This window comes from Thermomyces lanuginosus, assembly GCF_041956635.1.
Source record: "Thermomyces lanuginosus strain ATCC 200065 unplaced genomic scaffold VTN49scaffold_28, whole genome shotgun sequence".
Classification (NCBI taxonomy): domain Eukaryota; kingdom Fungi; phylum Ascomycota; class Eurotiomycetes; order Eurotiales; family Trichocomaceae; genus Thermomyces; species Thermomyces lanuginosus.
The window spans coordinates 466,337-492,566 of NW_027192362.1; the positions used below are offsets into that span (position 1 = coordinate 466,337).

Genomic DNA, 26,230 nt, shown 5'->3' on the forward strand with positions numbered 1-26,230 from the left:
GTCCGAAGTCGTAGTTCGATGGAAACAACATTTCCTGATTTATGGATAAGGGCAAGAATAGTCTTAACCTCTCTCTTCAATTCTCAATTGCGGAAATTGGAACGATACTCTGCAGGAAGCCACAACATCTTCTTACCCTGAATACACACCATTGATCTTCTATTGATGCTGCAACGTTTGTTCCCATACAATCCATGCGAAACGGCCGGTGGTATTTTGAAGCAGATTTCCCGTTGTGAGATCCCAGAGCTTGATCGTCCCAGAAGAGCGAGATACCAGCAGTCGGTCATCAGGTGAGAAGGCAACAGAGTCTACCCCAACCAGTATGACCCCGGAGGGTCTGGAGCCGCTCGCCCGTTATAGGATCCCAGAGCTTGATGGTCTCGTCCGCAGAGCAAGATGCCAGCAGTCGCCCGTCGGGTGGGAAAGACAATAGAGGTAATAAACTTTGTATGATCCTCGAGAGTTTGTAGGTCGGCACCCCAGAATTCATCTGTCTCGGTAACTTGCTAATCCACTTTGGTAACTCTCTGCTGAACCCATTCCTTATATTTTTGATATTCTGGGCGCGAAGATAAGCCTTGAAGCGTAAAGTCGGAGCGGTACCGGTTCTGCAATTTGCCTGAATTTGAGGATAAATCGCCGTGCATCGTGCAAAAACTCCGATGCACAAGGAGTCTTGTTTTCCTATTACACGCGATTCATCGCTCGCAGGAAGTCCGGAACTTGATACCTTCACGGTTGACTGTAGCATATTGATAATTCGCACAATCTCAGACATATCCTAATATACTCATTGCCTCCACCCGGTGAAGGAAATGCACCTCAAGAAATGAGAGAGTCTTGTCCAGTTTGGTCACTGGATTCTGAATCTGAACGAAGTGCTTTGCCCAGAAACGACAGGCGTACTGTATTTTGGCGGCTTTAGGTTGCCGTAGTAGGGAACCTTGGACTGGATCATCGAATCACTCTTGAAGCCCACAAGTGATCCTCGAGAAACCCTAATTAGGCTGAGCCGCTGTGGTGTGGACAGCAAGATTCGATGATTTCTGCACCATGTAAGGGAAATCATACCAGTTCATAGCTCTCTATTGGCAGAATTAGATTACAGCCATGCGTCATCATTGCATTGTCTACTTTTTCAATAATAGATCCTTCTTATGATAATGCGGCGCCGCCTCGACCAACCACTCTGGTTGGATGGGCATCACACTCCGCATGTACTCCTTGCTAGTCAGGACCAGCTCAAAGTAAATCACCCACTTGGGGTTGACCTCGAACAGCGTGCTGGACGGATGGATGTACACCGTCTGCCCGGTCTTCACTGTGCGGTAGCTGTCCCCGCCACGCTGGAGCCGCGCCGCGTTTGGGAAGAAGCCGGCCACGAGCGCCTTCTGTATAGGCACTATGTTGTTGGCGCCTGCTGACGAAATGGTCACCTCCACTCTATCGCACAATTTGGCAAGCTGGTCGCGCACGTCCCGCGCTCGGTTCAAACTGCGCTGCTGCAGAAAGTTCTCGCGCGCCCACACGTAGCTAAAGTCCGAGTCCACCCATTGGTTCCAGATGTTGAGCAGCGTCAGGTGGTCGCCGCCGTCTTTGACCGTAAAACGCTGCCGTGCGCTATCCGCGTGGATCTTCTTGTCCTTGGGTCGATAGAATAGTGCGCTCGCTTCTCCCAGCATCGCGATGATTGACAAAACTTCCTCCACGCACCCGTACTTGTCCGCCGCTAGGATCGCCCTGGCGAGCATTGGGTCCGTAGGGAATTCCGCCATTTGTCGCCCAATCTTTGTCAACTCGCCACGATCATTCAGCGCCCCCAGTGCGTAGAGCTGCTCTAGTGCGCGGATGATTGTCTCGGCAGGAGGCGGGTCCATGAAGTCGAATTCGAGAAGTTGGTCGATGCCCAGCGACTTTAGCATCAGTATCACGCCGCTGAGATTCGTCCGTTGGATCTCCGGTGTTGTGCTCTCCTCCAGCTCATTGTAGTATGCCCACTTCGTGTACAGTCGAAAGCACTTCCCAGGCCCAACGCGACCCGCGCGCCCGGCTCGTTGACTGGCAGACGCTCGAGAGCATGGTGTCACAACCAAACTCTCCATCCCTGTTCGGGGGTTGAAGACGTTCTCCTTGACAAAGCCAGGATCGATGACATAGACAATCCCGTCGATAGTCAAGCTAGTCTCGGCAATGTTTGTTGCCAGCACCACTTTTCTCGCGCCAGGAGGCGTTGGTTCGAAGATTTTCGTTTGCAGCTCCGACGGCAAGTTGGCGTAGATTGGTGCGATAATCATCTCTTTAATCTTTCCCCCAAGCTTGCGCGCCGTTTCCTGTAAGCTTTGTTCAGCGGCCTCGATCTCCTCCTGACCCGTAAGGAAGACGAGAATATCACCCGGTCCTTGGGTGATGTGAATCTGGAAAACCGTTGTGATAGCGGCGGCCAAGTAATTTGCCTCGGGCTGCGACGTGTAATGAATATCCACAGGATATCGCCGGCCCGGGATATTGAAAATGGGAGCGTCATCGAAATATTTTTGAAACTTTTGTGCGTCCATCGTGGCAGACGAAATCAGCAATCGCAGATCCGGTCTCGCCTTAGCAATGTCCTTGAGCAACCCACAAGCAATATCCGTGGCTACGGTGCGCTCGTGCGCTTCATCGATCATCAGGACTGAATACTGGCCCAGATCCGGCTCTGTAAGCAGCTCTCGAAGCAGCATGCCATCGGTCATGTACTTCAGGACCGTCTTTTCGCTCGTGTTGTCCTCGAACCGGATCGAGTAACCGACTTCATTTCCCAGCTTGACTCCAAGCTCCTCCGCCACACGCGCGGCGACGCTCATTGCAGCGACTCGTCGGGGCTGCGTGCACCCAATCTTCATCCCGTTCTTGGTATAGCCAGCCTCATGGAGATACTGAGGAATCTGGGTGGTCTTTCCCGAACCCGTCTCTCCGACAATGATCAAAATCTGATGATCGTGGACCGCCTGGATCAGTTCGTCACGGAACTGATATATTGGTAGACTTTTACGCGTTTCTTCAATCGACGCGGCCTTCTTCTCAGCGGCATCTAATTGTTGCTGCAGCATTCGCTGCTCCTTGGTCAAGGGCTTGCGATCGCCCTCGAGCTTGGAATCCATAATGAAATTGATCTTTTGTTCATCATCGAACACGTACTCGTAGTCTCCCTCGTCAACAATCTCCGCGCGATTGATCTGAGCCTTTGCTTTGGCTGTTTGCTCGCGCTCCCATTCTTCCTGTTCAGTGATGAAGCGCTCCTGGCCACGCTCATCCCGCTCGATATACCTCTTATACAGGGCTTCCTCTTTCTTTTTCCGGTCGATCTTCCCTTTTTCAGTGATGTAGTCCTCGGGCATCATATATCCGTCCCGGTAGTCGTCGATCTTGAGCCGCTCCTCGGCGATCCGAAGAATCTCGCGGTTGCGCGCGAACTGCTCCTTTTCCCGCCGGGTCAAGTTGGGGTTCTCCCGCAGCTCCTGAGTCTCCTCCGCGACCTGTCTCCGGAGCAATGCCAGCCGCTCTGCCTCGCGCTTCTTCAGGTACTCCTGTCGCGACCGTAGCCGAAGCTCGGGCATGATCGCTTCTCGGGCCTTGGGATCATCCGCCAGGGCACGGCGATCAGCCGCATCGCCTCGCCGTGTTCGGTCCTCAACGATCTTCTTCTTCGACCTCTCCTCGTCCTTTTGCGCAAGCCGCTTAGCGAACTCATCTCGCTCCTTCAGATCACGTTGTCGCTCGCGTTCTGCTCGGGCCTCTTCGTCAAGTTCTTCGGAAGAGGTCGTCTTTGCGGGGGACGCTGCGCCATCATGATCAGTTCCCTCAGTGCGACCAAACGTCGACGCGGCCTCGTCTGCATATTCCTCCTCCGGAGGGATCTCTTCGTCTCCCCATCGGTCCTCGAAGTCGTCCATGTCGCGCCTTCGCAGTTTCCGGGAGCGTCGATGTCGATGGTCGCGGTCCTCATCATCTGGACTTCGTTCTCGTTTCCGCCCGTCATCTCGATCGCGTCCGCTCGCACTGGTCTCGCCAAAGTCGTCCGCCCAGCGACTGCTTTGGATTGCCGATGTGGACTTTTCTTTCCTCTTCTTTGACTCGCGATCTCGACTAGGTGCCGGCCCTAGCGCACTGAGATCGCTGTCATCATCCATGTCCACCAAGGCATATTTCTTCTTTGTCGACGCCGACGACGAAGAAACATTTGCGGACGGCGCGGGATCATGATGTCCCACGCGACTCCATAGGTCTGCACAAAACAAATCAATCTCGCGCTCGTCTCCTTCCAAAAACGGCGCGAGCTTGTCGCGCAGCGAAGTTACAGACCTGGCTTCGCTGGCCGTCGCCAGGAAGAAATCGATGATTGTGGGGTCCGACGCGCCGGTAAGACGGAGAAGGGCGTCGGAGACAAACGTGCGCGTGTCCATGGTCGGCTGCGCGGGTGAATCTTCAGGCCATCTCTGTCGAATTCTTGGTCTGAATGCAAACTGTCAAGGCGAAAGCTCGCGTCGAATCGGGTGGCGATGGACCAGGTTGAGCCGCCAAAGACTGAGCTTCGCCGAGCGCCGATATCTGGTTACGGCTATACAGCTTGTATAACTAGATACACTGAGCTTGAAGTTACAAGGTAGATAACAAATTGACTCCGAGTAACCATTAGTTATACAGGATATAATAACTAGTTATACGAACTGTTCACATTACGGAAGTTTACCAAGTTACACTAACAAGCATCATTTAAATTCTCTACTCTGGATGAGACGATGAAAAAGAACAGACGAGACAGGGCCATAACCTCAATATTATTATTCAATTAATAATGTCTGAAGTAAGCTTCAGAACTAAAGTACATCATCATTCACACAAAGGAAATCAACTATCATACATGATGACTGCAACAGACGTTCAAGAATCAAGACATTGGTATATAGGAGAGCATCAAACGCCACTCATCCGGGAAACCGTCAGTACCATCACACTTTTGTTCGGTCAGCTAGCCTGCGACCGAGCCGTGAACACATGAAAATAAATAAATAAATATAAACAGTGAACGGTGTCCTGAGACAGGAGAACGACGAGAAGAGCTCATTCATTCCGTTCTCCTGCATTTGCAGGTCAAAATTCAGAGCGAAAAAGAAAACAAGATGACAAGAAAGGAAATAAAACAAAGGAAACGAGCGTGAACTTTGTCATCAGTCATTCACGGCATTTGCGTGGCTGCGTAGAACAAGGTTCAGACATCAATCATCTCAGTGTCTTCGCACATTACTTTGTTTTCCCCGTTTAAGACTTCGTCTGCCGGCCCCCAGGTGCCCTCGAACACGGTGGCTCCGGCGCGACGGCGCTTCATCGCCCACTGAACGCCGTCCGTCTGGATTACTTGACTGATGGTGGGCCGGTCATCAGGATTTGGGGAGATCATCCACCGGACAATCCTTTCAAGTGCTTGCTCATGATTTGCATCAACCATGAATGTCGGCGGTACGAGAAGCTCCCCTTTCCGAGGCTGATATCGCGACTTGCCCTCACCAGACGGGTCGTGTTCCATATCCAGGTCTCCGTTGTATAGCTCGTCGGGATCAGACACCGGATTGCCCGCAGCATCCCGAATAACTGTCATCTCGGAACTCCATGTCAAGCTGGGAACATCACTGATATCGCCGTTGCGCAACTTTTGCCACGACGCGCCGTTCTCTGGCAGTTGAACGTTGGCGGCGATCTCAAACAAAATCAAGCCCAGGGCGAAAATGTCAGCTGGCTTGTCGTAACGCCCCATCAGAACTTCGGGCCCGATGTACTCCCGGTCACCCTCGCCTTCAATACCTTCTTTGGCAGGCCATGGAGTAGCCATGCCAAAGTCGGCAATCTTGAGCACTCCCTCGAACGTGATCAGGATATTTGCAGGCTTGAGATCGAGATGGATAAACCCAGAGTCGTGGATGTGCTTGAGACCCTAGGAGAATGTTAGCACCGGTATTGAACATTTTCCGAAACAAACGAGAGAAGGAACAGAGTCTGTGGGAGGGCTTACCAAAGACAGCTCGAGGAGAATCTTCCAAATCCGAAAATCATCGAGACGAGCTTTGAGGCCAACCTCAGCAAGAAACACATCCAGACTGCCTTCCTCGCAAAACTCGGTCTGGATGTAAAGATGACCATTCTCTTCCCAGCAGTCCACAAAGGAGATGATATGGTCGGAGTTGGACAATGTCCGCAAAACGTCAACTTCATTAAGACGACGCTCGCGATCCTTCATCCCACTAAGTGGATACTTGGTCCTTTTGACGGCCCATACTCGCTCGCGCGATCTCGACCGTGACGACGAGGTACCCTGAGAAGAAGTGGAAGCAGAGAAGCTTGAATTGTTGGGCGTGGCAATGTTGTCATCGGCGGGATCGGACACCCGGTACACCTGGGAGAACTCGCCTGTGCCGATGAGCTCAACTCTGCCAAATCGCGACGTCAAGCTGGAATCGACGTCCACGCCTCCATATCCAGCTAGCAACAGACTTTTGCGTCCTCCACCGGTCACTGACTCACGAGGTCCGGTAGGAGTCTCGGGAAAGGTGGCAGTTGACGAGTCAAACTCGTCGTTTACAGCGAATTGTTCGTGACGGCCAGAGATGGACAACCCACTGGGGTCAGGCGGAAGGATGTTATCCTTTGGAGTTCTGGGAGATGCAAAACCTCCGAGCTCGACGGTTGGGCCGTCAGTTGAATCCTCCGCCAGTAGTGCGTGGATCCCATCCGACAGGGTTCCATTGGCCGGTCGCTTGGTCGGCGTGGGAGGGAAATCAACATCGGGTGTAAAGTAGCCCCCACGGCACGCCGATGGAGATTGAGTCAGCGACTGGTCGTCACCGTCCAAGCTCACGAAGCTGTCCCGACGAGAAATCTCTGGACGGTCAAAGAGCCCCCTGCCTTGTGCGAACGGACCCGGGGTCGTCTGATGTGGTGCAAAGGGTGTCGAAGGAGCCCCGAACGACGGGCGTCCTGACTGAGATCGATCAACGGGACGCACCGGCAATGCTTTCTGCGCTGACGGGAGAAAAGCTGCCGGCCGCTTGCACGGGGTGTCCGGCATGTTTTTGCCTCTGAGCGAGCTTCGCTTAACGTCCTCTATGTTACGATTCTTCTTGCTGATGAGGCCAGTTGACATGAAGGCCGCTGGGACAGGCTTGACGAGCTTGTAGTTCTCCGGAGTCGAAAACGAGTCCGTAGACTGGCCAGAGTCTTCCCGCAGAATCGGCGGCTTTGCGCCGATCGGGAGCGACTTGGAAAAACCGGACGGCACTTGTGGCCGGTGAACGCGATCATGGGTCGGAGAATCATCCGCCAAGCTGGAGCTCGACGATGACTGTGTGATGGTGCGCGACAGTGGATGCGCGGCGTTCGTCGCTTTAGGGGCGTTGAGCGTGCTGCCCGAGAAGATCGACGTTCCCGGGCCAAAGGGAGACGCAGGTGCAAAGGGGTTCTCCCGGCTGGGTGATCCGAAGAGGTTGCTGTCGAGGGATAAACGATGGCGCATCACGGCTGGAGACAATTCAGATTCTGAACCCAATCGCGATCGACCGAAGATGGATCGATCGCTCTGGCGGTGCTGAAGCGTCGACCGGCGTAGCGACGACGAGCGACGAGGGATGGTCGCATATGGACTGCCAGCCGGGGTTTGCGGAGAAGACGCGTCTTGCGCGTGCATCTCGCGTGTCATATCGTCCGACGGCTCTGTACTGCTGGGCGTCTGGTGCGCGTCGGGGCTATCAAAGACGTTCATGTCTAGCTCGAAGCTGGGGCTGTGTACACTACGACGTTTAGCCGAGGGACTATCCAGCTCCGCTCCGTCGAGATCCATGATGCCGTCACTTCGCTTCAGCGGGCTCAGGGCGGACGACAGTGACCCGAAGCTCTCGTTACGCCGCTTCTCGACGCGACTCAATGTGTATCTTGGCGCCAGCTTGCTGCTATTGCTGGGTTCAGTGGGTGACTCAGCAGCGTGTTCTTCGAATAGATTGTTTTCCGCAGTGTCGGGCAACTTAGACGTGTCGTTTGCTGGCGTGGCTGCAGGCTGCAAGCGTGTCGCGTTGCCGTGGTCACTGGAAATATGGAGTGCACGTTTTGATGGGCTCTTCGGCGATGTTCTGCCGCGAGCACTCTGAAAGGAGCCAGCGCGACGCACGACAGGTCTATGGATTTTAGAGCTGGAAGCGTGTGAACTTGCGATAGAAGTTGGTGAGGGAGAAGATGGAGTTGTTGAAAAGAACTGAGACGCCGCTGCTGGCAAAAAATAAACACTGCTCTGTTGTGACCTGCGCGACGGTGAAAGGGGTGACGGGGTAAAAGGGGCGTTGTGGCGCGACGGCAGCAAACGGCAATCAGAACTTTTGGATGGAGACCGTGAGAGGGAACGGCGCAACTGTCTGATGGCCGAGCTGGCGTCTACATGGTGCATCCCAGTGGGAGAAGGCAGGTGGAGAGTGCCACCGGCATCACGATGAGGTGAGAACGTTGCGACCATGGTGCCCACGAGTGGTGAGCGGAAATCCTCTGGCCCTGTCCCTTTGCACTGATCTCCTCAGACGTTGCGCTTTGTTTCGCTTTGTGTCGCGACCGTGGGCCTTTGATCAATCACGGCTGCGTCTGCTCAATGCGACGAGGACTGACTTTTGAATCGCTCTCCACGAGGAGCAGTGTATTTGTTGACAATCGCAAGTTGGAATGTTTGAAAACAATGGATATGACAGCTTGAGAAGAGTTTTCATAGCTAGAATTCCAACCCTGTACGGCCCTTGGGCACCCACCCAGTCTTGTCAGGGGCCCCTGCCGAACTGGCAGCACCCAGTGGGCATGCAGCGCGTAACGTGCTTATCTTGTGCGTGCCCTTAATTTCTTATAGAACGCGACTCTGACCTCGGAATGCGAATATTTGCGATGCGCAGAGATGATCACGGATGATCACTGCTAGGTCAGTTGCTGCTGCGGGGCGAGCTGGCCGTGAGGAATGTAGGAGGCACGACAATATAGTGCTGCTCAATCGGCCTGCTTGTAGCGCTTATCTGTTCGAGAGGAATTTCGGCGGGAGATCAAGCACTGTAGTGAAAGTCGAGGCTGTATTCCAAGGGAGCGTTGCGATTCAACTAAGTATGAAAGCGCGGTGAACGGCACTGCCAGCGCGTAGCGGACGACAATCAAAGAGCAAGTGATGTTCGAAGCCAGACACTCGACAACCAAACGGAACCAAGCCGCAAGCCAGATTGAACCGAAGCGAAACCGAGTAGGATCACGAGAGGCACCTGACCTGAACGAATTTATGAAGAGAACAACGTCGAGGGACCCGCGATGGTGGCGATGCGCGCGCTGTTGTTGACATCTGCATCCAAATCGGGTTAGTGCCGTGCCTGACACGCGTTGACCCACGGTGGCGCGTCCTTCACGTGACCAGATAAACAACGGATCAATACTAACTCCGATTCCGTAATCTTCCACGCGGCCGACGCGTCGGCGAGGTAGAAAGCCATTGATCAGGACAAACTGATGAAACCTCAGCTAAGATAACGAAGCCATTGCTTTCATTGTTCAGGTTACATCTGCTGTTGTTTAGCTATGCATGGAATATGTCCGATCAAAGCAGGACAGGAATCTTTTCCATATCTCAAAACACCGCAGGAAAACAATGGCCCAGGAATCTCTTAAGGAAATGGGTAAACAAACGGCTCATTCGCAAATCCCCCTGTCTGTGCACCGCTGCAGCTTCGTGCCTGGCTTGGCCAGGCTCGAGAACGTGGGCGATAGGTCAATGTCATGTGTCCCTTGCATATCAGGGCTGTTGAATCCTGAGCCTCAGAATATAAGCGACTCCACTTTGATAGAAGACGGTTGATTGGGCTGGAAGATAGTTGCGGCCATCCTCGAATGGATTGAGAACTCCTCGCCGGAGACCCTTCATGAGTATCACTTGCACAAATATGTGCCTGTCTAGTAGGTATCAATACTTGATCTTTATAGATTAGTTTGATCATAGCGAAAACGTCGGTCGTGCCTGATCTGTTGCTCATGAGCTCAATATATACCTATATAGGTATTTTAATGGAATGATGGAATGACATGACAATTATTTTTGATCATAAACTCAACGAAAACCCTCTCAAGAATCCATCTTATCATTTAGATCAAAAGGAATCAAAACAAAGATCTACGTTATGAACCGTATCAAAGAAAGAGCTCGCCGCTCTTTGCACGAATCATAGCATCATACACCATCAGCCAGAATCTCTAACTCTTGTCTTATCTCATCCAGAGCCATTTCTGTAGCTGAAGATTCCAACACGCCAGCTGGCGCAAAAATACCAACATCAAGCCCGCCTTCGCGAATGGCTGCTTCGACATCGATACAGTCAACCTACTGGACGTCAGCATTCGACCGCCAAAATCACAAGGGCTGTTCATTGGTCCAACCTTGTACACATCGGCAAGGTATCCTTCCTGGTCCCGGGATTCTAGGATTTGCTTGCGCCCCACAGTCAACGTATTCGGATTAACGGGCGTGAAGCGGACGTTGGGCTGCGTTTCAAACCCAGAGTCTGGCAGCTTGATGAAGTTGACAAACACGTCCACGCGGACACCAGTCCAGTCCGCAATCTCGACTAGGGAGACACCGGAGTGCTCAACGCGGCCGATTTCGTGTAGATCGTTCTGGATCTGGCGCGCAATGTTCATAACCGACGCGCTCTGTGGGAACTGCACTCGGAGAGGAACCATGTTAAGTGTTGGCGCGATCATATCGGGCAGGCCTTCAAGACTAAGGGATCGATTCGCAAGATAGACGCCCAGGATCAAGCTTTCAGTTGAACCGTCAGCTCCAGAACGGGGGGAAATGACGCGTGCGTGGACCTTGGCATAGATGGCGAAAAACAGGGATTGGATGCTCAGACTGTGGCTTCTGGCAACTTGGTCAAGTTGATCGATCCGGCGCACCAGAGCTGGTCGGTAGCAGCTTTGAGCCTGTCCGCATGCCTCTCTCTTCTGTGGGACCGCTTTGTATGTGCTTTGACCCAGGTAGTCTTTCCAGAACTTTTCTCGGACCTGTAACGGGGACTGGACAGTTTGGAAAGCGACGAGGTCTGCCAGGCTTGGTCCTGTCACCCGGGGTGCACGATCCGTGATACACTGCCCTAGGAGAGAGAGCATCTTGGGCAGACTGACGGCGTCGTAGAGAGCATGATGTATCCGCAGATCAATCATGATACCGGCAGCCGTTTTGGTCGCGTGCAATGCAACGGGGCCTGACTCAATAGTTGGTCGCGACCCGCTCTGTAGCATCTCCTCAACGGATGCGTGCCAGTGGACACTATTATCTGTCTCTTTCAAGATCACTTGCAAGAAAGGCAATTGCCGGGAGCCAGTAGGGATGAAGAGTGTCCGCAAGATTGGCAGTCGCTTTGCCAATTGTTTCCATGCACATTCGAGCTGAGAGCCATCAAAGTCGCTGCCGGTATAGTAGAAGCTAGGGTAGAACCGGTCTGGATCCTGCAGGTTCGTGGCAAGCAGATATGTCTGCCCAGCAGTAGCTGGTAGGACCCGTTCAATCCGCTCACTATCCAAGGCTCTGGATAACAGAATGGCGTGCACATCAATAGCTTCCAATAATTGCTCAATGACATTGTCTGCGCCGATTGTCTGACTGCGAGAAACCGTTCGTGCCATTGCTGCCATGTTTTCCAACGTACGAGCTTTCAGCATAGTACTGACTGGCAGGTCAATAGATTGTCGATTGAGAAGCGAAGACACTTTGATCGCGGTGATACTGTCCAGGCCGAGCTGGAAAAGCGTTGACTGCTTGTAAATTTGGTCCTCTGGGACCCCTGATGCTGTCGACAGCACGCTGCGGATACTCTTTTCCAATGGACTCAATGCAGTTCCATCATTGGTTCCAACTCTCGTGCCGATTTGGCGGGTCTCAATGCTTCGATCTCTGAAAGGAGCGCAGCCACAAACCACAATGCTTCCATTGGAACGTTCAACGGTTGCCTGTTCAGGGTCATTCACGATCATTCGAAAGACCTGTTGGATACGATCAACAATCCCGATGGCATCATTGCATTCAAACGCGTCACCACGAGCGGCAAGCCGGCATATCATTGATCCATTTACCAATTCCATTTCGACCGACAGAGGGTATCCAGTATCCGAAAACTCGCCGACAGACTGGTATAACGGCTGTTCATTGCTGCTCTTGCGCTCCGGTCTTTTTTGATATATGAACAGTGTGTCGAACAATTCTCGAGCGCCAGCATCCAAGCATGCCCTCCGGAGAGGATAGTGTTGATGCTCAGCAATGCCGCCAAGAGAGTCCTGCACGTATCGCAGCATGTCTGCACGGGATCCATGCAAGAGAGTACGGAACGCCACAGTGTTCATCGTCGGGAACATGATCTCATCAGCACCGGCAAAGTTTCGTCCAGAAAGGATAAGTCCGAATACGACGTCCAGTGTCTCGAGATAACCCGCTAGTGTCAGAGCCCAGGTCGTCACACTGAGAGCTTGGGCGGTAACACCGTGCTGTCTGCAAAAATCACCAATATTTGCACCTCCAATGTCAAGGTCTTTTTCCATTCGATGGATCCGGAGATTATTCCCACAAAGAACCTTTCTTCGAGGAAATGAACGTGGAGTGACGTCTGCCAGGTTCGCACTCCAGAACTCCTGACTACTTTCTCTTGGCGAAGAAACGATCTGCTCTAGAACATCGTCATAAGGAGGTCGACTTATCTCCTCTCCACGATATGCCTTGGAAACGTCCTCATGAACGAGGTTTAAGGACCAGCCGTCGTACAGAGCATGTGCGATTGACAGAATGATCGCCTGACGAGACCCGTTTCGTACCGCGCAGATCTTCAAAGCTGGTAGGTTCGGATCAGGAACCTCATCCTCCTTATTTGGGTTGAGAAGTTCTTCCTCCCGGCAGTCTTGAATATCGAGGACGAGAGAATCAGCCTCGCTGGGCAAGTGAATCACTTGCGCGTACGTGAAAGGGATATTGACATCCTCAATCACCTTAAATGATGTGCGAAGGATAGGATGGGCTTTTATAACAGTCTTCCATGCCCTCAACAACCGGCCAATATCAACACCAGGGCGGAGTTCTAGGACGTCCCGATTGTAATAATGCTTATACCCAGAGTTGGCCATTTCCGCCACAAGCGATTCCTGCAGGGGTGTCGCTGGCAGCACACGAACAGCATTCGCCGGCAGCTTGCCGTGTCTCTCCAGGTTGGATCTTAACAGTTTCTCAATGTTGCCAAGGGATGATCCGGACTCCTTAGGTGCCCTTGTTATCCTGGAGATTTCTTGCGACATCTTGAGGATTGTCCGGCGGTTCATGATTGTGCTCACAGTGAGCTGAATTCCGGAGTCTCTCAGTCTTGAAGACAGCTTTATTGCATCAATGCTGTCCAGGCCCATTTCCAGAATGGATGTGAATGCATCAATCTCATCTGGACTCACACCAGCGAGATCCGCAATGGCAGATCTTAGCTTGAGCATGTCTGGCGTCCATGTAATTTCGCCCTTAGGCTCGCTTGAATCCTGATAATTCCGAACGTCCGTGTGTGGTTGCCTCCTCATCGGATCGTCAGGGATAGAAAGCCTCTCGGACAAGTCACGAAGCATTCCAGCCAGTGTATCCTTAAATGTGGCTGCCATTGCTTTTAGCTTCTCAGCGTTTACGGCTCTGCTCTGCGCTGCTAGCGTGATGGCATAGGAGGAGTCCTGATTTTGCTGGACCTCCAGAGACAATGGATAATCAACATCTGCGACGGAGTCGATCCGGGTCCAGATACTGTCGTTGATTGGCTTAGACGTCGCAGGCTCCTTTTGGTAGACAAAAAGAATTTCAAATAGCGGCCGATCCGATGTTCTCCTTGTCCACTTCATGATATCTCTGAGCGAAGTGTGCTGAAACGGAAGTGTGTCAACATGGTACTGATGGCAGGCTCTTATGAGATCCTTGACAGTTTGTGACGAACTCGGTCGTATATAGCTTGGAATGGTATTGAAGAGCGGTCCAATGACATATTCAGCGCCAGGAACATCCAGAGCTCTGCCGGAGACGACAATTCCGAGGGCTGGGACGACACTCAAATGAGCATGCAGAGTGAGCAGCCAACAAGCATGAAAGACAGAGTGCTCAGTGACCTGCAATGAAGTCTTGACCGGCTCGATTTCTTTGATTCCGTTGATCGTGTCGATTTGGAGAAGTGGCTCTGAGCCCGCGCTATCTGACTCGGGAAAAATGGTATTGTGCTCTGTGAGCTCAGCCAGTTGGCCGGTCCAAAACTTCTCAGCTGCATTAATTCTCCGTAGAGGGCCAATTGGCAGAATCTCGAGGAACGTCAGACCACCATGATCGAATGAATCACCTGTGTATCGTTTCGCAACGCGCTCAAGAAGCAAAGGCAAACTGTTACCATCGTACAAAGCGTGGAAGATATTCAAATTCAGAATCGTCCGTCGAGGGGATTTGACTAACTGGAGCTTCCACAATGGTCCTGCGAGCTCATGGATATCCTTGCACCATGTGTTGAAACCGTCCTGCATGATTCGTGAAGTATCTTCATCCTCACAGGCAACCTCGTCCCAGACAAGATCGTCGTGCTTCAAAATGGCCTGAGCATAGCCATCTCGGTATGGAACAAACCGAGCACGAAGAATTTGTACATCCTGCTGGGTCTGTTTCCACGCTTCTCGGAGACGGGAAACGTCGGTATCAGAGTTCAGCTCGAAGTGGAATGACGAGCAGTATAGGGACTTGGAGCTTTCGAGGAAACGAAGAATCATTCCCTCTTGAATTGGTGTGCAAGGAGCCACTCCTTCCAAGGCAGTTGTCGAGACTCCTAGCTCCGCCGCAATGATTGCAGAATATTGATGTACAAAAGCTTCTAGCCGCTGCTTGCTATCGTCATATTGGGCATCCAAAAATTCTTGTTGGTTATATGCGAGAAATCTTGCCATCCCAGAAATGGTGGGACCTAAGAGCCGCATGAGCGTCTCAAATATGAGAAGGTCTCGAAAAGTACTACTTACTCTTCATAATAAGCGACACCTGGGCAGCATATCCGGCGTTTCTCAGTGTTTGTGCCAGCCCGATGACGGATATAGAGTCCAGCCCCAACTCATAGATGGTTGTCGTTGGAGATATGGCGCTCGCATCTACACCCGCGAAATCGGAAACCGCGTCGATAATCCTTTGAACATCTTTCCGCTCCAAATGTTCTGGCCTATTGGACAAAATGTTCAGGGTTTGGAGGTCATCAAGAGACAGCTTTCCGTAGATTTCTTTCAAGGCCTTTACCTCGACTTTGTTGTTTGCAGACAGCGGAAGAGCCGAGGCAGGAATGATGTGTGTCGGAACCATATATGAGGGCAGTTTTGCCTCCACTGACTCTTTGATGGCAGAGAGAAATTCGGAGTTCTCTTGGCTGAACAAGACTTCCACAGGGCCTCGCGGTTTTGTTGTTGTCCTGCGTGTGACGAAGGACACCAGCTGATCTCTTGCCTGGGCCGGATGCCTAACCACCAGTGTAGCAACATCTCCCACCTCCTGAGAGGCATCATGGATCACAGAATTGATCTCTCCGATTTCCAGGCGTTGCCCGCGGAGTTTTACTTGATCATCGATACGGCCAAGGAACTGGAAGCTGCCATCGTGCAGAATTCGGACAAGATCTCCAGTCTTATACACCCGCTCCTGAAAATCTTTGAGAAACGGGAACCTCTCCTCCGTCAGTTTAGGGCGGTTGAGATATCCACGACCAACCAATGCCCCAGACACGCAAAGCTCTCCAACGGCACCGCGCAACACAGGTGTTGCTGTACCAGGCTTCAACACGTAGGACCCAACATTGTCAAACTGAGGGCCAATATTCGACGGTTTACTCTTCTTTGTCAATCTGGGCAGCATTGTAACGCCAATTGTCGCCTCAGTTGGCCCATAGCCATTATAAATGACTTCATGATCACCCCATGCATCCAAAATTTCTTGTTTGAGCTGCTCGCCTCCAGTGATGAAGACCCCTTTGCACAGAGAAGGTACTTCTTCAGGAGAAAGCAACCTTGCAAGGCTAGGAGTAAGGTCTATATGCGTGATTTGGAGCTTGCTGATCGTTCCGGAAAGGTCTTGGAAAAGCAGGTCTCGCGGACATGAAGTCACGCAGATTCCAGCACTCCAACTCCAGAACTGTTCAAGAACACTAACATCAAAATGGAAAGATGCGAACTGTAGCCAACGCGAGTGCTCATCCCAATGACCGTCGAAGAGTCGAGTGAATGATTGCATTGCCTGGACAGCATTCTCATGAGTAATCTCGCATCCTTTTGGCGTTCCAGTCGTTCCTGACGTATATAGACAATAACATGTGTCACTGGGCTCAACCTGGCGTGCAAGGGCCGGGGGATTGCACTCGAAATTATCGTAGATGCCTGGCTTGTCCAAGGCAATGGCTTGAACGCCGGACAGCGAGCGTAGTTCCTCGACATGCTCCGATACGCAGAAAATGATTCTAGCCGACGAATCATCCACAATGAATTGCTTCCTGGCGATCGGTGCTCGGGGATCTAAAGCAACATACGCGCAGCCAGCTTTCAAGATGCCGACGATTGCAAACGATGCCTGGGGACACTTGTCGAAACAGATGCCAATCAGAGATCCTTGAGGGACATTGAGGGATTGAATGAATCGAGCAATCTGATTGCCGATGTTGTCAAGTTTGCGGTAGTTCCACGTCTCCTTGTCGATACCTTCTGACGTGACGCTGGATACAAATTCCAGCGCTGTCTTTTCCGGCACTTTCCGGGCGCTCAACTCGACAAACTCATGTAAACATCTCACCGAAGACTGTATATACGGCTCCTTTGCCGGTGTGATAGACAGAAGCCCTTGCGGAATATCGAAGTTTTTGCAATCAGAATCCGGAGACCAGAGACTATCCCATAGAATAGCGTCAAACTGCTCCAGGACGAGCTCCGCCTGCGCCTGCGGTAATATATCATCCCGGTACGTCAAGCGGAACTCCAGCCGGTCTGTACGAGGTATAATCTCGATGGAAACGGAATACTGTTGGAAGTCCAAAATCGTCAGTATCGCCGCAGTATAACCCTAGCCCTAACCCTAATCCTGATGGACCTACATCAACCTCAGAATCCTCTTGCACGACTTCCCAAAACTCTTCCTGCTTGCCTTTGACAGGAAGCTTCTGGTACACGAAGAGAATGTCCAAGAGGTAATTATCCGTTTTGAACCATCTTTGGATCCTGGACAAAGGGGTAAATTGCCTCTTCCCAAGCTGTGCATTCCGGCGCATGATCGAAAAGATGAGATCATGATTGTTACCCTCAATCCGACACTGAAAAGGGAGTGTCACCAGGCATGGGAATGCCGCTTCTTGGGCTTCCGGGAACATGTCTCGCCCGGACAAGACAAGTCCGAACGAAACATCGGACTCGCCAATATACGCGGATAACAGCCTGGCCCAGGCGGCTTGACCAGCGGCTTGGAGGGATACGCCAAGGCTCTGACATTGCGCTTCGATGGATTCCAGTCTTTCTGAGCTCAATTTGCTCGACGTTATAAGTCGTGGCTTGTCTACGTTGACCGGACTAAGGTTCGGAAACTTGACCACTGGAAAGTCCGCCCCGAGTTCCGTCCAAAATCGCTCCGTATCAGCGTCCACCTGTGCCGCGCGAGTGAGTATATGGCTGAGGACCCTATCATTAGGGACCAGCGGACGGAGACTTCCATCGTGGTAGAGGTTCACAACGTCCGAAAGAATTAGGTTCAGCGACTGAGCATCGAATAGGGCGTGGTGCGCAGTGAAATGGATTTCAATAGACGACTCAACAACTGTTACGACCACAAACCACGCGGGGAGATGGAGATTGCGGAACATGTCTTGTCGACGACGGATGATTTCTGACTCGACAGACTCTCGGTTGTCTGCGATCACCCATGGAAGCGGTATGGATTGCTCCTTATAAGTTATCATGGCAAATGCGAGCCCCTGGTCTCTCAGGTGAACGAAACCCGTTCGCAACATTTCGTGTCTAGTCATGGCCATCGACCACGCATCTTGGAGACGTTCAAGTTGAGATGCCGTCCGTGTCCTTACAACAGTGCGGTTGCAGTATAGGTAGCCGTTGCTCTTGGTATACAAAGCAAGCATCCCTGACTGGACAGGTGTGCACGGCCGCACAGCATTTATGTCACGACTTGCGATTCCGATCTGTGCACAGACAGATTTCCGATGCTTCATGTCGAACGATTTGAAGTCAAACTTCTCTTCCTTATTGTCCGAACTCGACTGGGGTAGAAGCATGGCGATCTCACGAACGGAAGGTCCCTAGAGAATGTTAGAAAAGCAACCAGCAAGTTGAATGGTTCCTGATTACCTCCAGAATGTCCGCTGCTGAAACAGTGAACCCAGATTGCCTTAGAAGATTGGAAAGCTGCACAGCGTTGATGCTGTCGAGGCCCAGTTGGAAAATAGTAGTGTCAGGTCTGATGACATCGTGCTTGTGACCAGACAAACGGGATAAATGGTCAATAACGCGCAGCTCATCCTTGGACAAAGTCTCATAGTCTTTATTGGCACCGTCAGACAAGTTGCCGGAAACCTTATTTCCACGTTGCTTCCTGGCGGCTTCCGCAATCGTTGGCAGCTTATTGTTGGCAATAGTCCGATCCAGTGCACTTGCTGACGGATACCGGATAGTTTGAATGACCAGATCCGCCATTTGCCGAGCAATTCTCGTTGAATCAGATGCCGACACATGTAGGTTGTCCGAATGAATGCAAATTGACAAGGAATCATCCTTTGTATTCGGAATAATCTCAATGATCAAGGGAAAGTCCATGTCCCCTTCCTCAGATACAAGACGCCACAGCTTCTTGTCCAATTCAGATGGTGGAGATTGAAGTAGAATAAGTGTATCGAACAGAGAAGCGCCATCGGCAGACGCATCCTTTTGGATCTGTCGCAACGAAGAGAGTTGATATGGCATGATTTCCGCATTAGACCTCTGTGCAGACCTCATCAGGTCGAGATTGACTGCCGTGCGGCGTATCTGCATGCGAACAGGTAGAGTATTGAAGCATGGCCCAATCACACCTTCTATTCCATCTAGTGGTATCGTACGACCACTAAACACGTTTCCAAAGCAAACATCGGTTGACCCCGTGTAGATGAATAACAACCGAGACCATGCAGCATGGAAGACATTCAAGGTGGAAACCGATATGTTCCTGCACATCGTCTCAAATTCTCGAAGAGTTATGGAAAGCTTCTCCCAGTAGCGCTGACGACGTGGTCTGGCCAGAGGCCCTTTCAGGACTGCAGTACACAGGCGTGTAGGAGATAGCCCTTCAAGATACCGCGTCCAAAAGTTCTTGGCTTGATGACCGTCAATTGAGGACATGAAGTCAATGAATTTTCGAAATTGAGTCGATTGGGTTAAGGGACGACCCATATACAGGTTCTCGGTCTCCCTCAGCAGTTGCGTCAAGCCTTCAGCGTCGTGTAGAGCGTGGTGAATCGACAAGAGAAGCATGCTCTCGCTGTTCCCTGCACTCGATTCCAGAACAGTAACAGAATACGGGACCACGTAGGGGTTCCGAGCCGTTTCGGCAAACCGCAGCTTCTGTTGTTCGATCTCTGCGGCTAGATTATCCATGGTTGTCTGGATAGTTGTCCAAGGAAGAGTGATGCTCTTGAGAATGGCCTGCACCCAAGGGAACTCCGTATCGGTTGTTGCACAGAAACATGTGCGCAAGATTTCATGCTTTTGTACCATTAGTCCCCAGATGTCCCTTAACTTCTGAGTATCTCCGTATACTTCAAGAAGAACATGATTGCAATAAGCATCCACATTGGAAGCAGTTCGTGCGAGCATCGCCTCTTGCAAAGGGGTACAAGGGACTATCGACTGGACATCGTGACCCCTATTCTCGAACTGCGCGGCTACTTCCTCTATTATTGGCTTTTTGAGTGATAATCGTATCGAAGATGAATCTGTTGCATCTGATGGCGTATGCGCTGTCCCTATCGCCTTGGCTAATTCGGCAATAGAACCTTTTTTGAGTATGATCGAGACATCGATGTGCCCATGTCCAGACTCTCTGAAGCGCTTAGAGAGTTGTATTGCTGATATCGAGTCTATTCCAAGGCTATATATCGATGTGTTTGCGCGAATATCTTTCAGCGGAATCTGAGTCAACTCGGAGACGATTTCTGCAACGACACGCTCTGAGTTAGTTAGCTCTCTTTCGGTGGCCGCTCCCTGGAGACGTGAGAAGCGTTGGAGTTCGTCAGACTTCATCATCGTGAACATGTGTTTGAGTTTTCTCTCGTCGATTTTCTTCACCGTGGTCATTGGAATCTCTGGTATAGGGATCAACGCTGAGGGAATCATATAGTTCGGCAGAGATGCAGTAAGCTTTTCGAACAACGTGTCGATCACGCTGTGGATATCTAGGTCCCTCGTTATTTCTTGGAAGGGGGCCGCTGGAACCCAGAATGAGACCAACTGTTGTTGGCCGCGCTCGCTATCTCCCAAGATCATAGTTGTGCAATCTTTGACAGAGCTATGTCCCAAGAGGACACTGTTTATCTCTCCAAGTTCCACTCTCTGTCCTCGAAGTTTGACTTGGGTATCACGGCGTCCGGTGAACATCAGCGTTCCATTCGAAAGGAGCCGGCCAAAGTCTCCTGATCTGTACAACCGGCCATATTTCGGGTGGTCAATAAACTTTTCCTCTGTCAGAGCTGGCATGCTCAGATAACCTTGGCCCTAGATAGATGTTAGCTATGAATGAGACCGATCTCTTTGTCGAGGACACCACGAACAACTTGATCACCACCGAAGCAGAACTCTCCTACGCTGCCCCGGGGCAATATTGAGAACTCCGGACCGTCGGAGACGACGAATGCAGAAGTGTTTTTGAAAGGTTTGCCAATGTTGCGGATTACGTCAAACGGTTCGACATTCGGTCTCACCGTGCAAATGTTTGTTGTCTCGCTTGGGCCGTATCCTGTGTCTCGTTAAGTCGTCCGAAGAATATCTTGCTCCAGTTGGCGACATAGCTTACCCTGATATAATCCTCGACCAGCCCAATCCTTGTGAACTTTCGATGTGAGGCCTTCTCCAGCAGTAACAAGGAAGCGAACTCTAGGAACATTCGAAGGGCTGATCAGAGCGGCAACTGTGGGAGTCAGGCTGAGGTGCGTCACCTCCATGTCTCGAATAACCAGCTCAATATCTCGAAACATGATGTCGTTCGTTGCTGAGCAGAGAGTCATGCCGTTGTGCCATGTAAAGAAGATCTCAAAAACTGACACTGCACAGATCATTTTTATCAGTGACCATGCCTAGATCAGAATTTCTAGGTAATCTCACCGTCAAATGCCTGCGAACATGCTTGCAATAGCTTAGCATCATTTCCAATTGGGTATAACTCAGTGAGTACTGCAATATTGCTCTTCAGGTTGTCATGAGAAATAAGAACACCTTTGGGTTTTCCCGTGCTTCCGGAAGTAAAAACGACGTATGCCAGATTTGAGCCACTATGCGGCGCCGAGATATTGGCAGCATGGCCTTTTTCTGTCTCGAGTTCGTCTGATGTGATAATTTTCAGCCAATCTAAAGACTCAATGCTCGTTCTGAGCTGTGACTCAACAATGCAGACAGTTGGCTTCGTCTCCATCAAGACGAAACGCATTCTGTCCACAGGAGTTTCAAGAGCCAGTGGCACATAACCCGCGCCGATCTTGATCACGGACAGGATTGCGATGTATAAGGAAGGACTCTTGTCAAGTATGATCGCGACGAGGTCTCCCCCGCCGACGCCAAGCTCGATAAGACGATGCGCAAGATTGTTCGCTCTCCTGTTGAGCTCTGAGTAAGTGACGCTCTCTGTATCAGCCTGTCCAGTCTCAGGATCCAAAGAATGCAAAAATTCGATAGCTTTCCTCTGAGGGTCTTCCGTAGCAAGACGTTCAACGCGGTGAGACAGCGAAGGAAGATCAGTCAAGTGTTGAAAGTTGCTATTTTCGATGGAAAGGACCCGTTCGGGAAGCTTCCCATTGATATCCCTGATGAGTATATCAGGCGAACGAACAAAAAGAGCAGACACAGCATCGATCTGCTCCAAGAGCATCCGAACCTGACTCGCTGGAAAAATAGACTCGTCATAGATTGCTCTAACGGAAACTGTAGTTTCACGGGGTTCGAACTGTAGGGTTAGTGAGTACTCCAAGAAATCTGCTGCTGCTGTCTCCTTGAATTGTCTCGTCGTTCTGGCAGTCCATGGAGTTTCCTGCCAGACAACTAAGCTATCGAACAATGAGTCCGTGGCACGGATACCGGACGCTTTCTTTATTTCACGAAGAGGGAGATCTCCAAACTCGAGTGCCTTTCGATTGCTAGAGTGAGTGGCCACGAGTAAATCGGTGACGGTTTGCATCCATGCCAGATTCAAACGAGTGGGTAACACGCGAAGACATGGGCCGATAATGGACTCAATGCCGTCAATCGGCATAGTCCGCCCAGAGAAGACTGTGCCAAATATGGCATCAGGAGTATCAAGGTATGAGGAAAGAAGATACGCAAAGGCAGCTTGAAACAATGTTTGTCTGCTGACAGAAAGTGACCTCGCGCGACCGTCCAGTTCTGACAGTGGAACCCCGAGATCCCGATCCTGAAAACCTATAGCTCGCGGAATATCAGTTCTGTCATGGAAAATAGGCCATGATGGCGGAATCAGGTCCCGTAGTGTGTCCGTCCAGTACGAAACTGAATCCTCCGTTGCCTTGACTGAGTTGACCTTCGCATCATACTTGACAATGTTAGAGAAGGGCGGTCTTTCTGGGAGTCTTGAATTCGCTATGAATGACTGGAGATCATCCAAAATCAACTCCCAGGACCAGCCGTCATATAGGGCGTGATGCAACTGCACGAGCGCGTGTACAGCGCCATCCGCGAACTTGATCTGCACATTGAGTGGCGTTAACATGATCGACTCAGTATCGGAGGGAAATCCATAATCGAAACGATCAGTCTCCTTCAAGCAACCATCCCTGATGGTCTTCCAAATGAATCGGCAAAAGGTATGGTCCGGCAGCCCGATGTTGAGAAATCCTGACCGTAAAATGCTATGACGTTGCATGAGTTGCTGGAATGCTTTGTGAACTTGTTGCAGGTTAATATGCTCATCAAACCGCAATTCTATCCAGTTGCAGTATGCCCGCGGATCCTTGCAAGTTTCGGCCAACATCGCAGTCTGAACATTGCTACAAGGCTCCACAGAATCCACCGCAGAATCAAGATTCATTGAGCGAAGAGTCTTGAACCCAGCTTCGACAACAGTGTCCCAAGTTATGGCGAGTGACTCATACGGCCCTCCGGAGAGTAAATTCTCGTCGCTTCTCGCCAGGTGCCATATGCCTTGAACTGAATCTGCAGCAAGGAGCTTCGCAACGTCAATATTGATACCTATCTCACGTAATCGCGAAGCAAGTCGGATCCCGGATAGTGAATCAAGTCCCGCTGCTGCAAGGCTCGCATCGTTTGGCACTAATACATTCAAAGACTGCTGCACTGCCCAAGCAATCTTTTCTTCTAGGGCATCTCGGTATGCCGGCTTTGGGACGCTGTTGATCTTTTGTCGCGAAATGTAATCTGACTCCAGAGTCTTCTTGTCCACCTTGCCTGATGCTAGGCGAGGGAACTCCCGAACGAGAACGAAGTCACCAGGAACCATGAAAGTCGGCAGACGTTTCTTGCACGCTTGACGAATTTCATCGGTGCTGATAGCATCGGTATCGACAAGCACCCAGACAACCAGAATTCCGTTTACCACACTTGCGACGGCGGCACGGACATTGTGAACATGGCATATGACGGACTCGATCTCCCCCAGTTCGACTCTCTGGCCTCGGAGCTTCACCTGACCGGACAGAATCCGACCTAGGCATTCGATATCGCCATTTGGCAGGAAACGAGCTTTGTCTCCGGTGCGATACAAGCGACCATACCTGCTGGTGTGAAGGAATGCCTTTGAATTCTCAGCAGGTCGGTTGATGTAGTCAATGGCCAACTGTGGTCCGCCAACGGCGAGCTCGCCAATTTGTCCAATTGGTCTGATTTCGGGCTCTTTGGTGTCTGGATCGATCTCTGGGGCTATCACGAATGCCGAAACTGTGGCAAGCGGGCGTCCGATCAGATGAACACCAGAATTAGCTTGGAAATGCGGTGCCGCAGTACAGTGGATAGCAGCTTCAGTTGGTCCATACATTCCATGGAGAATCCCATCTCTCTCCGCGGTCGAACCAAACTCCTCCACCACACGTTTTGTAAGCATCTCACCAATGGTGAGGAGCACACGCAATGAAGGTGCTGCTTCTCGACTGCGCAACAACTCCCCAGCAACGGTTGGAGTTAGCTCGGCCGCGTCAACGTTCATTTTCGTTATAACTCCAGGAAGGTCGCGTAACATCTCACTGCGTTCACAGCCCACCAACGTCGCGCCTCTTAGCCAAGGGAAGAATACTTCGAAGACCGAGACGTCAAATGTCGGCGAGGCGAACTGTAAAAATCGCCGGAAGGAGGGTATCAGCTTGTCATGTGCGAGTAATGACTGCGTGACCGCGGTATGGGAGATGCGCACGCCTTTGGGGCGGCCAGTAGAGCCAGATGTGTACATAACGTATGCTAGGTTGTTAGCTGACACGGATGGCAGTTCTGTGGTCAACGGACCAGCCTGAAGGTTCAGGTTGTCAACGAGAAGCAGTGATACACTGTTGTTGTCCGCCACTTTGTCTTTGAATTTTGAGATTGTGATCACGACCTGTGCTGCGACATCCTCAATGATGAATGCGACACGATCTGACGGGGAATCAATGCCAATAGGACAGAATCCACCCCCTGCCTTGAGAATTGCTAGCCAGGAAATATATAACTCGACTGACTGAGGCAATAGGACCGGGACAACTCTCGCTGGAGAAATTGGCAGCAACGGAGAAAGAACCGTCAAAATCTGGCAAGCCAATGCCGTGGACAAACTGTCCAACTCGTCATATGTATAGCGCTGAATGGTTCCATCCTTGTCCAGAAATTCAATTGCAGTGTTCGAATTCCGGTCTGGATGAAACACGCAATGATGGAGGAGCTGCGGACCAGGCAGGATTTTTGGATTTGGATTTGATATGGACAATAGTGGCCCGTCGTTTTCCTCCTCTTGTAGACCAGATGAATGGAGCCTATATCGTTTCCGTATCAGTTGCTTCAATTGGCGTCCAATTTGATCCAGGCTTTCCACCGGAATTCCAGTTTCCGATCTTAATGTGCCTGTTCCACTTCCGAGATCGAGCTGCAACATCAAGGCACACCTCGCATCATGGTTTTGAAGAACATTCCGAGTCACAACCGCCGTGTATGTGTTCCAACCACCATCCTCCGGGGCCGGAATCAACCGGACTTCTACGTATCCTTCCCTTTCCGGGTCCGCCCTGACCGGCACGCCATCTAGGCTGAAGACAGCATGCTCATTGCCTGTGAAGGCACAAAGGAGAGCCGCCCAAGATGAAACAATCTTTTCTGATGAAATATTTTTGATTGGGATCCGCCATTCAATCTCTGCTCCGGCAACGGCGTCAGTTTGAAAGATGTCCGGAAATCGCGAGTATCGGTCCATGACTTCAGCCGTCGACATCGCCAGCTTAGCCGGACGGGAGAAAACTCAGTCTAAACACCAACTTTGCAGATGACACGGCGTGAAGATGTCGTCAGTTTATTTAAGGCCGGCCCCGCTGAGGGGTTCATCGAATCGACGAGTAAAAGACCCGCGAGATGATGGATCTCATCCAAAGACTTCGTAAACTGCCAGATCTGCGACCCGTTAGTGCCATTACGTAGTGGAGACGACTCGAGTATTGAGGTCGATCAGTCAAGCCGCCGCTCGCAAAACTACAAAGCACAACAAGCTATCCGGATTGGCCCAGGTCAAGAGACAAAACTTCAAGCTACGTGGAGCACTTGAATGCGAACCCGGAGTATTACGCCATGATTCGCGAGATCTCTTTACGAATTCCAGAGAAAAACGCTGGTATGTTCGGATTCTGTCACTGTTGTCTATTCGAATGTCTGCTCGCCTCGCGTGACAATTGACTTG

At 51.2% G+C, this 26,230-nt stretch overlaps 3 protein-coding genes across 3 annotated transcripts; all 3 read right to left on the bottom strand.

Moving 5' to 3' along the window:
- Positions 1–1,133: 1,133 nt before the first annotated feature.
- VTN49DRAFT_3286 (uncharacterized protein) lies at positions 1,134–4,445 on the bottom strand (the record flags this gene model as incomplete). Its single annotated transcript, XM_069411105.1, has 1 exon — positions 1,134–4,445. The coding sequence occupies one exon, from the start codon at positions 4,443–4,445 to the stop codon at positions 1,134–1,136; it is 3,312 nt and encodes a 1,103-aa protein (XP_069268564.1).
- An 806-nt stretch (positions 4,446–5,251) lies between these two features.
- Positions 5,252–8,533, bottom strand: VTN49DRAFT_3287 (uncharacterized protein; the record flags this gene model as incomplete). The annotated part of the gene is made up of 2 exons (XM_069411106.1): positions 5,252–5,971; positions 6,050–8,533. 2 exons carry the CDS (start codon positions 8,531–8,533, stop codon positions 5,252–5,254), a joined length of 3,204 nt encoding a protein of 1,067 aa, XP_069268565.1.
- Positions 8,534–10,264: 1,731 nt separating this feature from the next.
- Positions 10,265–25,771, bottom strand: VTN49DRAFT_3288 (uncharacterized protein; the record flags this gene model as incomplete). Its single annotated transcript, XM_069411107.1, has 8 exons — positions 10,265–10,414; positions 10,471–15,041; positions 15,097–17,125; positions 17,199–18,407; positions 18,457–20,853; positions 20,910–21,094; positions 21,152–21,400; positions 21,460–25,771. 8 exons carry the CDS (start codon positions 25,769–25,771, stop codon positions 10,265–10,267), a joined length of 15,102 nt encoding a protein of 5,033 aa, XP_069268566.1.
- Positions 25,772–26,230: the final 459 nt, after the last annotated feature.